This window comes from Emys orbicularis, chromosome 3 (assembly GCF_028017835.1).
Source record: "Emys orbicularis isolate rEmyOrb1 chromosome 3, rEmyOrb1.hap1, whole genome shotgun sequence".
Classification (NCBI taxonomy): Eukaryota; Metazoa; Chordata; order Testudines; family Emydidae; genus Emys; species Emys orbicularis.
Window position 1 is genome coordinate 154,380,205 of NC_088685.1, and position 16,170 is coordinate 154,396,374.

A 16,170-nucleotide genomic window follows, 5' to 3' on the forward strand; every position below is an offset into this window, starting at 1 on the left:
AGATCAAAAGCAGACTTTGTAATCATTGGGATGAAATAAGCCCTGGAGCCAGTGGCACTAAAAAGTGCTTTTGGTTTTCCCTTCTATCTCTCAAAATATGAAAATGCAACATTTTGTTTCGATCACTTGATTCACAGTAGAGTCTCCCCAAACTCAATTCTGCTGTCTGGCTGAACTCTATGCCAAGCATTCTAAGCAGAACGGTGCTACAACTCCTGGCACACCAAAGAGGACTAGCCCATCAGATGTTCCTTCTGCAAAGTTTACATTGTCTCAGAGAAGCTCTGTGCGCGTCATTCAGTTTGCGCCTTCAGGTTTTGTGTCCTTGCTGCTGCAGTTCTCCACGTCATCAGGCCTCGGGCTGGTATTTTTGTTGCAATCCATTAACTCCCGCTCCAGCTCTTTGCTCTTCTTCTTGCCACACTGGCAGAGGTCACTAGAGTTCTCTAGCAAGGTGATGCACAGGTTGATGACCAGGGCCAGCCAGGCCATCCCAAAGAGGATCCACACAGATACCAGGTTCTTGTACCAGGAAGGGTAGGTGAGGTCTGGGTTCATCCCTGGAAGAAAAATACCCCAAACATTTATAGCCATTGGGCCAAGAGTGCCGTAAGAGAAACTTTATAGCTAAAGCTAAAGCAGAGGCTTGGGTTGGGAAGGACTGTTGGTGTCTGCTCATCAGCAACCCTCGGAAAAGCCATGGACCCTTTACATCCCTGCAGCATGGCAAGCATAAGCGCAGACTCCATGGGTGCTCCAGGGCTGGAGCACCCATGGGGAAAAAAATGGTGGGTGCTGAGCACGCACTGGCAGCCCCCCTATCATCTTCCCCTCACAGCACCTCCTGCCCGCTGGCGGGCCCCGTGGATCAGCGCCTCCTCCTCTCCCCCACCGTGAAAGCTGTTTTGCAGCGTGCAGGAGGCTGAGGGGGAAGGGGGAGGAGAGAGGACGTGCCATGCTTGAGGGAGGGGGAGCGGGACTGGGCAGGAAGAGGCGGGGCAGGAGTGGAGCGGGGCAGGAAGAGGAACGGAGCAAGGGGTCGAGCACCTCCCGGCACTTTGAAAAGTCAGTGCCTGTGATGGCAAGAGTGGTGTTCAGATACTACAGCAACAGGTGTGGTATAAAAACGTAATGGATTAGATAGAAATATGGGACAGCTATAACTCTCCATGCTGGCTGGTGTAGCCTGGTGGAAATATCACAGAATGATACTGCTCCCTGTACAAAATGTGAACATGCCAGCTATCTCACGGACAGGCATGCACTGTAAAACAGACCAGTTTCATGGCTGTCAGCAACAGCTCATAAATTCACTGTGAATTGTAAATATGACCATAAAGAAGAAAACCAAAACTCGATCCACTTTCAAAATGAAATTGTTGGCAGGCCCATGGATGTGGTTACATTTACGTAATCCTATCTGCCTCCGGTTTTTGTTAAGCACTAAAATACTGTCACAGGAGGGCAGTGTTTGCTTGAAATACCCTTCCCTATTAATAGGTGTTCCTGACTGGGAGAAGGGTAAGGGGCTTCTGCTTACTCACAGGTGCGCGTTGAGCCACCTGGCATATGAGTGAGGTGAGAGGGGGGAATCTAAGGTAAGGCCTGAGCAGTCCTGTGGGAGAAACCCTAGGAGCAGACAAGCCTGGGGAGAAGGTTTGAACTGAACTTTATGTTACCTCTGGTTGATTTCTTGGTTACTTAGATTGTAAGCTCTTTGGGCAGATACCATCTGTTTGTCAAGGGCTCCTAGGTGCTATGGGAATATAATAAAGCCAAACCCCAGAAAGGGGGTGAGTTTGGTTTCTACCTCCTGCATGGACTGTGTTGAGAAAACAGTTTGGGAAAGGCATCTGCTCACAGACACAAATATACACTAGATTAAAATCACAAGCAGGAGATAAAGTGCTTGCATTAATGTTTTATTTATTGCCGCTTGGCTCCTAGCATTCATTTTTAATGGGAAGATTTGTCATTTTCACCACAGAAAACCCATGGGCTGTGCAAACATGACGGAAAAGGATACAAAATGGCAGAATTAAAAAAAACATACCAGCACAGCAAAGTTGCCAGGCAGCTCTCACCTGGTGCCAGGTCATTTATAATCATCTTACTTATTTAATGTTGAGTAATCTCCACTGGTTTGTAAATAGCCCAATCCTGGTAATAAACAAGCCTGCCACTTTGCCTACATTCTTCCCAGTCTGTACATCAAGGGTGCAATTCAGCCCTACGCAGAGATGAATGCAAAACCTATGCACCACCTGCGTCCCACTTAAGCATGGGGTTTAAGTAACCCATAGGCTTCACACCAGCTTTCTGCACAAAGGTGAATTTCAGCCAGAGAGACTCTTGTAGGTTCCTTGGCTGTCAATCAGGAACCTTTCACCAGTGCGAACTTCACCCTGAGGTTTAACAGCCATTAGCAAAATGGCTTCTACAAAAAGAAGTGAAAATGGCAACGCGATGGACCATTTGATCCATGGAGAAAGCTTTCCCCTCCACAGGAGTTCACCTGATGGGTAAGGCGTTTGGAACAATCCAATTAGACAGAGGATGTGAGCCACGCTGCAGCATCCGTACAGCAGGAGGGTTGACCGGGAGTGTAGAGTTATAGATTTTAAGGCCAGAAGGCACCATTATTGAATAAGACAGGCCATAGAGTTTTATCCAGTTACTCCTGTATTGAGCCCAATATTCCTATGGTATTAGGCTGGTTATGGAAGGCAGCTTACAGAGCTCCTCAGCAGTCAAGCCTCTGCATAAGATGGGGAGTAGAATCTGATTGACATAGAGACAGGCAAAGGTGCCCATCACTAAGGCAATTAAGCACCAAACAAGAGTTTTGAAGAAATGGGGTGGGGTGGGGGGGAAGAGTCTATAAAAAGGTGTTTTCCTCTCTTTCCCAGGCCTTCAGGGGTGTGCGTGCTTCTATATCTCGTGTTTTCAATTGGAAAAGCTTTATCAAAAAGGCGTGTGCTATGTTTCAATCTGAACACAGTCAGGGTTGGGCTCAGTCTGTTTCCTCTGGCAAAGGGTTTTGGAAGCTGCGAACACTCTGCCCCTGCTGCCTGACAGTCTAAACCTAGGCGTCTCTTGGATTTGACAGAGGAGAAGGTAGTGACAATCTGTTTGTAGAGTAGGATCAGGACAAGACAAAATGCTCTAGGTGTCGAGGTTTTCCGTTGCTTACAGCACATTTTAATATCAGACCTCACGATGAAGGCTATAATGCTCTGACTAGTTCTGGTCTCACAAGGCGCAGGGTGGCTAGATGCAGAAGGACTTGAAGAGATTGCTTTCCACTTCTTGCCATACAGAGGAGTCACCATGCATGACCTGGCTCTCTAGGACCCCTCCAAGTCAGCCACCTACCACAGTGCATTTGTCAGTCCTGGGAATCTTTAAAGGGTTAAAACTGCCAAATGGGTCTCCAGTATGCCACACACTGTTTATTGGCTTCCATTAGGTGAGAGTGATGAAATCCCAGCTACTTACCAATCACATAATCTCCAAAGCCTATTGTGCTGAGGGTAACGAAGGAATAGTAGAATCCTTCTTCATAGGTCCAGCCTTCTATCACAGAGAACAGAAATGGGGGTAGCAGGAGGAACAGCAACAAGCCAGTCACCAGTGCACAGGTCCTTGTCAATATGGTTGCTGCCTCCTAGTCAAACAGAAAAGAAAAACCCACCAGATATAAAGCTGGAAGATTAGAGCAGACAGCAAACAGAGGGCTCAGCACTTCTTGAGCACGTCGCTGAAGTTGATAGACACGTGTGCGGTCAAGACAAGATTGATGATCTAGCTCAGGCACTGCATCCAATGGCATGAGCGAAGTTGGCTGGGCCAAAACCAAAGGTTTTTGTCTTGTCCAGGCCAGGCAAAGTTCACCCTGTGCAAAGGGACATCACAAGCCCTTTGCCCATAAGTCTCAGTTAGAACCTCTTAGGGCAGGGGTCGGCAACTTGCAGCACGCGTGCCAAAGGCGCAGGCGAGTTGATTTTTAGTGGCACTCTACTGCCAGCTGGGGTCCCGGCCGCCGGCCCCGCTCAGTCCGCTGCCTGCCTGGATGAATGGAACCCCGGACGGGCAGCAGGCTGAGCAGGGCCGGTGGCTGGGACCCCGCCTGGCAGGAGCCAGCGGACGGAACCCCAGACCAGCAGCGGGCTGAGCGGCTCAGTCTGCCGCCCCCACTGCTGGTCTGGGGTTCCGTCCGCTGGCCTCTGCCAGCCGGGGTTCCGGCCCCTGTAAATGTAAAATGTATTACTGGCACGCGAAACCTTAAATTACAGTAAATAAATGATGACTTGGCACACCACTTCTGAAAGGTTGCCGACCCCTGTCTTAGGGCATTTTTCTCCTTTTATTTATAGGAGGACAATGGCACCATTCACAGTGCTACAGAGCAGGGAGCTGCAAACATTCTCTTCTTGGAGACCAGTTGTTAATACAGAGATTAGCTTGTGGACACTGCCCTTCATGGTCACAGTCCTGTGGACAGGGCCGGCGCCAGCATTTCTGCCGCCCCAAGCAAAAAAAAAAAAAAGCCGCGATCGGCGGCAGCAGTTCTGTGGCAGGTCCTTCGCTCCTAGAGGGAGTGAGGGACCTGCCGCCCCCGAATTGCCGCTGGTGCCGCCCCTTTCCCTTAGCCACCCCAAGCACCTGCTTGTTAAGCTGGTGCCTGGAGCCGGCCCTGCATGTGGACCACCTCCCATCCTATTTGTGATCACACACATGGGTGAAATCCTGACTCCACTGATATCAAACCCCCCATTGTCTTCAGTGGGATCAGGATTTCACCCAACATCTCTGTGGCAACTACCACTATTACTTCCCATAATAGTAATGGGATATTAGAATTAGGGAAGTATTTAATGTATTACTAGCTTCTTTTATTGCAGCTGAAGACAAGGAGTGACAACCCAGGATAAACCAGTTTGCTGTGTATCACCAGATGTCCCTTGATCGCCAGTGGAAAACTTTTGCTGTAGAGAAGGCAGTATCAGCACTTCTGCTATCAGTCAGTTTTCAGGGTCTTATAGCACAGCCTAAAGTTGAAATGTGTTAGTAGCATGTGCCTCGGACAGAAATTCTTTCCCACCTCCAGGAAAATACATGTTGTATATTTTAAAACGTCTGGGTATGCAATGTATATTTCTGAGTTCCATGTCAGGGATTCAATAGGGCCCATGTCAGGGAGGAATGGCTCCTTTGAGATTAGCTAGTAAACAATAGAACAGAGAAACAGTGGAGGGAACTCTCTTGTGACAGAGAGAATCAGACTGTATTTGGAATTGCACATGCCGAACCCCTCCTGCACCCTAACCCCCTGCCCTGAGTCCCCTCCTGCACTCTGCACCACTCCTGCACCCCAAGCCCCTACCCTGAGCCCCCTCCTGCACTCTGCACCCCAACCCCCTGCCCTGAGCCTCCTCCCGCACCCCTCCCCGCACTCCAACCCCCTGCCACACCCCGCACCCCTCCTGCACCCCAACCCCCTGTCCTGAGCCCCCTCCCACACTCCTCCTCATAGACTCATAGACTTTAAGGTCAGAAGGGACCAATATGGTCATCTAGTCTGACCTCCCGCATGATGCAGGCCACAAAAGCTGACCCACCCACAACAGAATCTTCCAGCCTGCGACTCCTGCCCTATGCTGCGGAGGAAGGCGAAAAACCTCCAGGGCCTCTGCCAATCTACCCTGGAGGAAAATTCCTTCCCGACCCCAAATATGGCGATCAGCAGTACCCCGAGCATACAGGCAAGATTCTACAGCCGGACCCTCATTTTACCCGCGATGGCACGTTAATGACTAATTGACTAAAATCACATAATCCCTTCAAACCATTCCCTCCATAAACTTATCAAGCCTAATCTTGAAGCCAGAAAGGTCTTTCGCCCCCACCGTTTCCCTCGGAAGGCTGTTCCAAAATTTCACCCCTCTGACGGTTAGAAACCTTCTTCTAATTTCAAGCCTAAACTTCCCCACGGCCAGTTTATATCCATTCGTTCTCGTGTCCACATTACTACTCAGCTGAAATAATTCCTCTCCCTCCTTGGTATTAATCCCTTTGATATATTTAAAGAGAGCAATCATATCCCCCCTCAGCCTTCTTTTGGTTAGGCTAAACAAACCGAGCTCCTCGAGTCTCCTTTCATAGGAAAGGTTTTCCATTCCTCGGATCATCCTAGTGGCCCTTCTCTGTACCCGTTCCAGTTTCAGTTCATCCTTTTTAAACATAGGAGACCAGGAATGGTCCTGCACCTCATCCTCCTGCCCTGAGCCCCTTCCTGCACACCGCATCCCCTCCCGCACCCCCAACCCTCTGCCCCAGCCTTACATTCATGGCCCTGCATGCCATTTCCCCACCCAGATGTGGCTCTCAGGCCCAAAAGTTTGCCCACCCCTGCTATAGGGGAAGCTGTTCATCAGAACAGTAAGTAAAGCTATCAATTAACTAACAGCTCCTTGTGATATCAGTACAGATGATTTGGCTCCTATAAACCAAAGGTTAATGCAGAGTAATCAGTGCTTCCCTTACTGGGTAATTCACCCCCATCAACCAGACAACCCCTCCACCTTAATGTGTGGATCAGACGCTTATGGCCAGACTGCTTACCTGCCAGTGCAACTTCTCCCCCAGGCGCTTGGCACATCGCTGAACCCCAGACAGCATCAGGTGCCCAATCCGGTTCAGGAGGATGAGGTTCAAAGGAATCCCAAAGAGGGCAAAGAAGATGCAGAAGATCTGAGCACTCACAGTGCTGGGGCTCAGGTTCCCATAGCCTGGCAGGAAAGGAACAGAGCAGGGTAAATTCTGATGCACTCTCTGCCTGCCCTCCTCCCCCACAGCTCTAGACCTCCATCTTCTATCCTAGGAATGGGAGGTCACTGCTCTAAAGGGACCATGCCAGCCCCCCCACCCCATGTATAATTTTTATTACTCCCCATTGTTTGTAATATCCTCTCAGAGGCTGGAAAATAAAATGTCTTTCCTTGCCAATTTCTCCCCCCCCCCCCCCCACATTTCCATTTGCCATGCTGAATTTCCTCCCCTTACCCACTGCCCAAGCCAGGGATTTGACAGGAATATTTACTTCTTTGTTCTTGAGTGAGTATTATTGACGTCAGTGTGGCATTGGGAATAGGATTTGTTAGACAACTGCCAGTAGAAGACTATCTAGACCATAAAACATTGCTTGTCTTTAGACACTACATAAATTTTGGCCTCTTCTTTTGAAGTGTGACTCAGAAACAAACACAATTAGGCTTGTGCACTTCTTGCTTCGTTTACATTATAAGAAAGAGGAATAAAAATTACATGCAATTTTTGTTTCTTTTTGCAGGATGCCTTTAAGTTAAGTGACGGGGTGACACAGAGTAACATTTTCAAAAGTGCCCATGTGGCTGATGAACCTATGTCCCATTTTCAAAAGTGGCCTTGTCACTTAGAAGCCTAAACTGCATTGAAAGTCTTTATCCCTCTGCAAAAGAGCCAACATCTCCCCCCTCCCCCCGCCCCCGATCTTCAGTATCTGGAGGACATGCCCCTCTAGGGAGTAGTTTTAGGTGTGAGGACAGGTCTATGCAGCAAATGAAGATGTGAATGTAGCACAGGTAAGCACACCCATGCTTGCTTTAATCTAGCACCTGCAGGTAACAGCAGTAGTGAAGATGTGGTGCCAACTGCTTCAGCCTGGGTTAGCAACCCAAGTCCATATCCAGGGTCCCCCACACCTTCCTTTGCTCTGTTGACCCTGAATCACTTGTCAGGACCAGCTTTTAACATACACGGCACTTAACACCTTCTGATATTTCAGGTGAAGAACAGCTCTTCAAAGGGCTAGCTCTAAAGTTCGGTCCCTTGCAGGAGGCAGGGGTCTTGGAGAAAAAAGTATGTGATCATCTAATTAACAACGATCACAATGCACACGTCCATGAGTGCTGCATTAAGGTTGCACAGGCATTTCCTAATGTTTGGGTGCTTGACTTTGCAACCTTAATGTTCTTTAAGCAGAGATTTTTTTAAATGCAATTGTCCATAGAGTCCCTTGCACAAGCTGTAGCTCTGTACAGAGCAAAGGGAGCAAGAAGTTAAAGGGGACCAGGCACGTGACAAAAGAGGGTGCTAGATGGTTTGGGCAGGGTAGGCTACCTATGAGAGAACATGTGGGGTGTTTCTATGGTAGGGTCTATTCCTAGGCGTGTTGCAAATTCTGACTGTTTCCAGATTCTCTCCTGGACATTAGACCCAGGGCATTTCACAGGTTCCTTTGGTCCTGAGGAGACAGAGCTGGGAGGTGTTGAGCCAGGAAAGCTGAAACTCAAACAGGAGTCATGCTGACCCAATGCATATCTATATAACCAGCCAGCCCTGAGTTTCCTCTCCTACCCTGTTTAAAATTAACAAAGGTTGTGTATTGGCTTGGGCAGCTCTTCTTTTTCATCCCTGATTTCTCATTCCAGCACTAAAGCTTTCCACAGCCTTAGTGCTGTGTGGGAGGAAAAGCTGGCAAAGGTAGGAAGGACTATATTGTTAGGATCACTTTGGGAAACAGAGCAACCCGAGAGGAGGCCGAACCTATCTCAGTGTTCACAGAGATCAGACCCACCTTTCCCTTTGGGCATGGCTATACTAGGCAAATTAGTACCAGTGTAAACACAGCCAGGTAGTGCTATGGTGAACACTGCACCAATGCAAACTGGGACTGACCCCAGTAAGTAGGTTGCACTAGTGCAAGCTCTGCCTTACACCAGAGCAGTGCATCTACATGGGGGTTGTACTGTCTCCAAAACCAGACCTAACTGCAATCTAGATAGGGCCTTTGTGCCACCCAAACCTGATGCTGTCATCTCACTTAGGGCATGTGTTAGCTTTCCTGAGTATCATTGTGTAAGTCAAATGAACCGAAGGTGTGCTGTTAAAGTGCCTATATTAAAACTCATTGATTTAATCCATGTGGAAGCTCTTATTCAGAAGTGGCTTTAGCTTAACTCACTTAGGCCTGGTCTACACTATGAGTTTAATTCGAATTTAGCAGCGTTAAATCAAATTAACCCTGCACCCGTCCACACAACGAAGCCATTTATTTTGAAATAAAGGGCTCTTAAAATCGATTTCTGTACTCCACCCCGATGAGCGGAGTAGCGCCAAAATCGATATTGTCATTTCGAATTAGGGTTAGTGTGGCCACAATTTGATGGTATTGGCCTCCGAGAGCTATCCCACAGTGCACCATTGTGACCGCTCTGGACAGCAATCTGAACTTGGATGCACTGGCCAGGTAGACAGGAAAAGCCCCGCGAACATTTGAATTTCATTTCCTGTTTGCCCAGCACAGGAGAGCATAGGTGACCACAGAGAGCTCATCAGCACAGATAACCATGCAGGCCGATAATCGAAAAAGAGCACCAGCATGGACCGTACGGGAGGTACTGGATCTGATCGCTATATGGGGAGAGGATTCAGTGCTAGCAGAACTTCGTTCGAAAAGACAAAATGCCAAAACTTTTGAAAAAATCTCCAAGGGCATGATGGAGAGAGGCCACAATAGGGACTCAGAGCAGTGCCGCGTGAAAGTCAAGGAGCTCAGACAAGCCTATCAGAAAACAAAGGAGGCAAATGGTCGCTCCGGGTCAGAGCCGCAGACATGCCGCTTCTATGCTGAGCTGCATGCAATTCTAGGGGGGGCCGCCACCACTACCCCACCTCTGACCGTGGATTCCGAGGTGGGGGTAATCTCATCAGCCACACCTGAGGATTCTGCGGACGGAGAAGAGGAGAAGGAGGAGGAGGACGAGGAGCTTGCGGAGAGCACACAGCACTCCGTTCTCCCCAACAGCCAGGATCTTTTTCTCAGCCTGACTGAAGTACCCTCCCAAGCCAGTATCCAAGACCATGACCCCATGGAAGGGACCTCAGGTGAGTTTACCTTTTAAAATATAAAACATGGTTTAAAAGCAAGCGTTTTTTAATGATTAATTTGCCCTGAGGACTTGGGATGCATTCGCGGCCAGTACAGCTACTAGAAAAGTCTGTTAACGTGTCTGGGGATGGAGCGGAAATCCTCCAGGGACATCTCCATAAAGCTCTCCTGGAGGTACTCCAAAAGCCTTTGCAGAAGGTTTCTGGGCAGTGCAGCCTTATTCCGTCCTCCATAGTAGGACACTTAACCACGCCATGCTAGTAGCAAGTAATCTGGTATCATTGCATGACAAAGCCTGGCAGCGTATGGTCCCGGTGTTTGCTGGCATTCAAGCAACATCCGTTCTTTATCTCACTGTGTAATCCTCAGGAGAGTGATATCGCTCATGGTAACCTGGTTGAAATACGGGAATTTAATTAAGGGGACAGAGGTGGCCGTTCCTACTGGGCTGTTTGCCTGTGGCTGAAAAGAAATCCTTCCCTGCAGTTAGCCAAGCGTGGGGGGGGGGGGGGGGGGGGAATTGGCACTGAGCTTTTTGCCTTTGGCTAGCAGGGATCTTCCCTGATACCAGCCACGCAGTGGGGGAGGGGTACAGCGATCATCCCAGATAATTCATGGCGGGAGGGGGGAGCGGGGGGTTAGTTTGGTTTCTGCAGGGATCTTCCCTGATACCAGCCACGCGGTGGGGGGAGGGATAAAGCGATCATCCCAGAGAACTGGATGGGGGGGGGTTAGTTTGTTTTCTGCTGCTGAAGGTTAACAGGAAAACCGCAGCAGTCAACGGGCTTTGCTTGGTATGTGGGAAAGGAGGGCGCAGAAGCCGAAAGACAATGGCTTACCATGGCCGCATGCAAGCTGAATTCTGTTGCCCGGACCTGCGTCTGTGATCTCTAACACCAAAGCCACAGGCACTCAATATTAAGATGGAAAATGCGACCTTGTACTGAAATCACATGTGCTATGTAATGTGAATAGTGTTATTCACCATGAAAGAGTATAAGCATTGTTCTGTAAAATGTATCATTTTAAAAACTTCTCTCCTTTTTTTCCATCCCTCCAGCAGCTGCAAATTTTTGAAGCCTCCCTCCTCCGTCCTGAAGGCTATCTCAGATAAGGCGGCGGAGAAAGAGGACGCGAGACGAGATGTTCTCGGAAATAATGGAATGCACCCGCAATGAAAGAGCTCATTTGAATGAGTGGAAGGACAAGGTATCTAAATACAGGAAAGATGCCAGCGAACGTGAGGTCATGAGGGACGCTCGAGATGAGAGGTGGCAGGCTGCAACGCTGGGGCTGCTGCGTGATCAAACGGACGTGCTCCGGCATCTGGTGGAGCTTCAGGAACAGCAGCAGGATAACAGACTGCCGCTGCAGCCGCTGTATAACCTCCCTCCCCCCTCACCATGTTCCATATCCTCCTCACCCAGACGTGTAAGAACGCGGGGGTGGGGAGGGGGAGGCTCCGTGCACACTCCCACTCCACCCCAGTGGACAGCCCAACCAAAAGGCTGTCATTATATTGAATTTTTTCAGTGGCCTTTTACTTCCCTCCTATCCTCCTCCCAAACCTCACACAGGTTACCTTGTCGGTTCTCTCCCTATGTTAATAATCAATTAATAAAGAATACATTATTTTTAAACACTGGTGACTTTATTTCCTTTAAAAGCAAGCTGTGATTTAAGGGGGGAGGGTGGTTTGCTTACAGGGAATGAGTCAATCAAGGGGGAGGGTTTTCAACAAACAGAGCTTTCACACCGTAGCCTGGCCAGTCATGAAACTGGTTTTCAAAGCTTCTCTGATGCGCAGCGCTTCCTGGTGTGATCTTCTAATCGCCCTGGTGTCTGGCTGCGCATAAGCAGCAGCCAGGCGATTTGCCTCAGCCTCCCACCCCGCCATAAAAGTCTCCCCCTTATTCTCACAGAGATTGTGGAGCACACAGCAAGCAGCAAGAACAATGGGGATATTGGTTTGGCTGAGGTCTGACCGAGTCAGTAACGAGCGCCAGCGACCTTTTAAACGGCCAAATGCACATTCCACCACCATTCTGCACTTGATCAGCCTGTAGTTGAACAGCTCCTGACTCCTGTCCAGGCTGCCTGTGTATGGCTTCATGAGCCATGGCATTAAGGGGTAGGCTGGGTCCCCAAGAATAACTATTGGCATTTCAACATCCCCAACGGTTATTTTCTGGTCCGGGAAGTAAGTCCCTTGCTGCAGCCGTTTAAACAGATTAGTGTTCCTGAAGACGCGAGCGTCATGAACCCTTCCCGGCCAGCCCACGTTGATGTTGGTGAAACGTCCTTTGTGATCCACAAGTGCTTGCAGCACCATTGAAAAGTACCCCTTGTGGATTATGTACTGGGTACCCTGGTGCTCCGGTGCCAAGATAGGGATATGGGTTCCATCTATCGCCCCACCACAGTTAGGGAATCCCATTGCAGCAAAGCCATCCACTATGACCTGCACATTTCCCAGAGTCACTACCTTTCATAGCAGCAGCTCAGCGATTGCTTTGGCTACTTGCATCACAGCAGCCCCCACAGTAGATTTGCCCACTCCAAATTGATTCCCGACTGACCGGTAGCTGTCTGGCGTTGCAAGCTTCCACAGGGCTATCGCCACTCGCTTCTCAACTGTGAGGGCTGCTCTCATCTTGGTATTCTGGCGCTTCAGGGCAGGGGAAAGCAAGTCACAAAGTTCCATGAAAGTGCCCTTACGCATGCGAAAGTTTCGCAGCCACTGGGAATCGTCCCACACCTGCAACACTATGCGGTCCTACCAGTCTGTGCTTGTTTCCCGGGCCCAGAATCGGCGTTCCACGGCTATAACCTGCCCCATTAACAGCATGATCTCCAAAGCACCGGGGCCCGCGGTTTGATAGAATTCCATGTCCATGTCCTCATCACTCTCGCCGCCGCGCTGCCATAGCCTACTCCTCGCCGCCTGGTTTTGCAGGTTCTGGTTCAGCATAAACTGCACGATAACGCGCGAGGTGTTTACAATGTTCATGACTGCTGTCTTGAGCTGAGCGGGCTCCATGCTTGCCGTGGTATGGCGTCTGCACTGTTCACCCAGGAAAAAGGCGCGAAACGGTTGTCTGCCGTTGCTTCCCTGGAGAGGGGGGAGGATGTACCCAGAACCACCCGCGACAATGTTTTTGGCCCCATCAGGCATTGGGATCTCAACCCAGAATTCCAATGGGCGGAGGAGACTGCGGGAACTATGGGATAGCTATGGGATAGCTACCCACAGTGCAACGCTCTGGAAATCGACGCTAGCCCCGGTACATGGACGCACACTGCCGAATTAATGTGCTTAGTGTGGCCGCATACATTCGACTTTATACAATCTGTTTCCAAAATTAAAATTATATAAATTCGGATTAATCCCGTAGTGTAGACATACCCTTAGTTCATTCCCTGAATTAAACTGAAGTGGTCTAAGGCCACTTCATTTCAGAATGAGAGTGTCCACACACAGGTTTAATGGGATCTAATTGATCTGTTTTCAATTCACATTTTCAGTTCATTCCGCTTAACTTTCCTGAGTGCCCTTCCCCCATTGACCTCAGAAATGCTTGAGCACTGAGAGCTCTTTGACAAGGGGAGACTGAAGTGTGGCCCCAGGAGCATTGCTATGCGATCCCCTTATCTTCATTACACACACCAGCTTGTCACACCCGCTCAGTCAGGGTAGTGGCACCTCCACATTGAAGATGACGGGCGCTGCAGTTGGCTGTTTCTTGTAGTCTAGATGCAGCTCTCAGAGTAGCAGCCGTGTTAGTCTGTATCCGTCTCTAAGGTGCCACAAGTACTCCTGTTATTTATGCAGCTCTCAGGCGCCTAACAAGTTATCATTGTGCCCAGGCTAGCCTGCATGCCTCCTTACAGACAATGGGGCCAGTTTTCAAAAGCTCAAAGGGCAGTTAATTGTCCAACTAACACCAAAATCCTAGGGGAGTTGGGTGCCTAACTCCCCTTTGTGCCTTTGAAATTCTGTCTCACTGTCAATCCCACCGTTTTTTCAAGCTTTCTGTGTGGCTTTTTGCCATGTGTCCATCTGAGCCAAGTCTGCAGTAACAGGAGCAGCAGTTAGCATGTAGATCTCAAAGTGTTTGCCAAAGGTGGAAAGTCGTGATTATCGCCCTTATATAGGAATTGGTGGGGGAATAAAGGCAGTGAAGTGACTTGACTAAGGTCGGCCAGGGAGCTAGTGGCAGACTGCTGACATGTACAATTAAGAAGATTGTACTGGATTTTTTAAACTCAGGGAAAGCTGACAGGTGCAGGGAGCACATGGTTTGGACACACACATTCCTTAGGGGAGGATTTATTAAAGGGGATACTCTATATCCTAGTAAGGAGAAGAGGATAGATGTTAATAAAGTACAAGTAGGAGCTGAAGAGAAACAGTCAAACGAAACAGTCCCGTTCAGTTACATCACATGAAGGCAGACAACTAAATATTGACAAATTTTATAAGTGCTTGTATACAAATGCCAGAAGTCTAAACTAAGATGGGGGAACTTGAGTGCCTGGTATTAAATGAGCATATTGATCTAATAGGCATCACAGAAACTTGGTGGAATGATGATAATCAATGGGAAACGGTAATTCCAGGGTACAAAGCCTATAGGAATGACAGAGTAGGTCACGCTGGTGGGAAGCAGCACTATATGTGAAAGAAAGCATAGAGTCATATTCAGTAAAAATCTAACTGAATCAAACAGTACCATAGAATATCTATGGATAGAAATTCCATGCTTGAATAATAAGAATATAGCAACAGGAATATACCACATGAGCAGGATGGTGACAGTCATTGTGAAATGCTCAGGGAGATTACAGAGGCTACTAAAACAGAAAACATAATAATGGGGGATTTCAACTATTCTCATATTGACTGGGAACATGCCACCTCAGGATGGGATGCAGAGATAAAGTTCCTAGACACCATTAATGACAGCTTCATGGAGCAGCTAGTCCTGGAACCGGGTTGTAGCCCACGAAAGCTTATGCTCTAATAAATTTGTTAGTCTCTAAGGTGCCACAAGTACTCCTGTTATTTTAGAAGGATAGAGGCAATTCCTGATTTAGTCCTAAGTGGAGCACAGGATCTGGCCCAAGAGGTGAATATAGCTGAATCAATCAGTAATAGAGAGGTAGGTAGGTAGGTAGGTAGGTAGGTGTGTGTGTGTGTGTACACCCCCCCCCCCCAAAGAAGCCCACCACATTAGCATTTGGCTTCAAAAAAGGGAAACTACACAAAAATAAGGAATCTAGTTAAATGGAAATTAAAAGGAAAAGTCACAAGAGTTAAATGCCTGCAAGATTCATGGAAACTTTTTAAAAATACCATAATAGAGGCTCAAACTATATGTATATCCCAAATTAAAAAAAAAAAAAAAAAAAAAAACCACCACAGAGGACCAAACAAACAAAAAAGACACCATGGCCAAACAGAGTAAAAGAGGCAGTTAGAGACAAAAAGATATCTTTTAAAAATTGGAAATCAAATCCTACTGAGGAAAATAAAAAGCAGCATAAACGTATAATTAGGCAGGCCAAAAAAGAATTTGAAGAGCAACTAGCAAGAGACAAAAACTAACAGCAAATTTTTTTAAAGTAGATCAGAAGCAAGAAACCTGCCAAACAATCAATAGGGTCACTGGAGAATCAAAGTGTTAAAGGAGCACTCAAAGAAGACTGGGCTGTGGTGGAGAAGCTGAATTAATTCTTTGCATCCATCTTCACAGCAGAGTATGTGGGGGAGATTCCCACACTTAAGCCATTCTTTTTGGGTGACAAATCTGAGGAACTGTCCAAGATTGAGGTGTCAATAGAGGAGCTTTTGCAACAGTAATAAGTCACCAGAACTAGACGGTGTTCACCCAAGAGTTATGAAGGGACTCAAATATGAAATTGCAGAACTACTAACTGTGGAATGTAACCTATTGCTTAAATCACCTCTGTACCAGATGACTGGCAGATCACTAATGTGACTCCAATTTTTAAAAATGCTCCAGACGAGATCCTGGCAATTACAGACCAGTGAGCCTAACTTCAGTACCAGGTAAATTGGTTGAAACTATAGTAAAGAACAGAATTATCAGACAGACGAACATGTTGTATGGGGGAATAGTCAACATGGCTTTTGTAAAAGGAAATCATGCCTCAACAATCTATTAGAATTCTTTGAGGGGGGTCAACAGGCATAGAGACAAGGGTGATCCAGTGGA

General features: G+C 48.0%; 1 protein-coding gene across 1 annotated transcript in view; it reads right to left on the reverse strand.

Moving 5' to 3' along the window:
- Positions 1 to 297: 297 nt before the first annotated feature.
- Positions 298 to 16,170, reverse strand: part of KCNK17 (potassium two pore domain channel subfamily K member 17) — a 52,090-nt gene continuing 36,217 nt past the window's right edge. Inside the window, exons 3-5 of the mRNA XM_065401589.1 lie at positions 6,625 to 6,791; positions 3,499 to 3,667; positions 298 to 560 (exon numbers count right to left, since the gene is read on the reverse strand). Coding sequence (XP_065257661.1) covers positions 298 to 560; positions 3,499 to 3,667; positions 6,625 to 6,791 — 599 coding nt within the window. The remainder of the gene's footprint in view (positions 561 to 3,498; positions 3,668 to 6,624; positions 6,792 to 16,170) is intronic.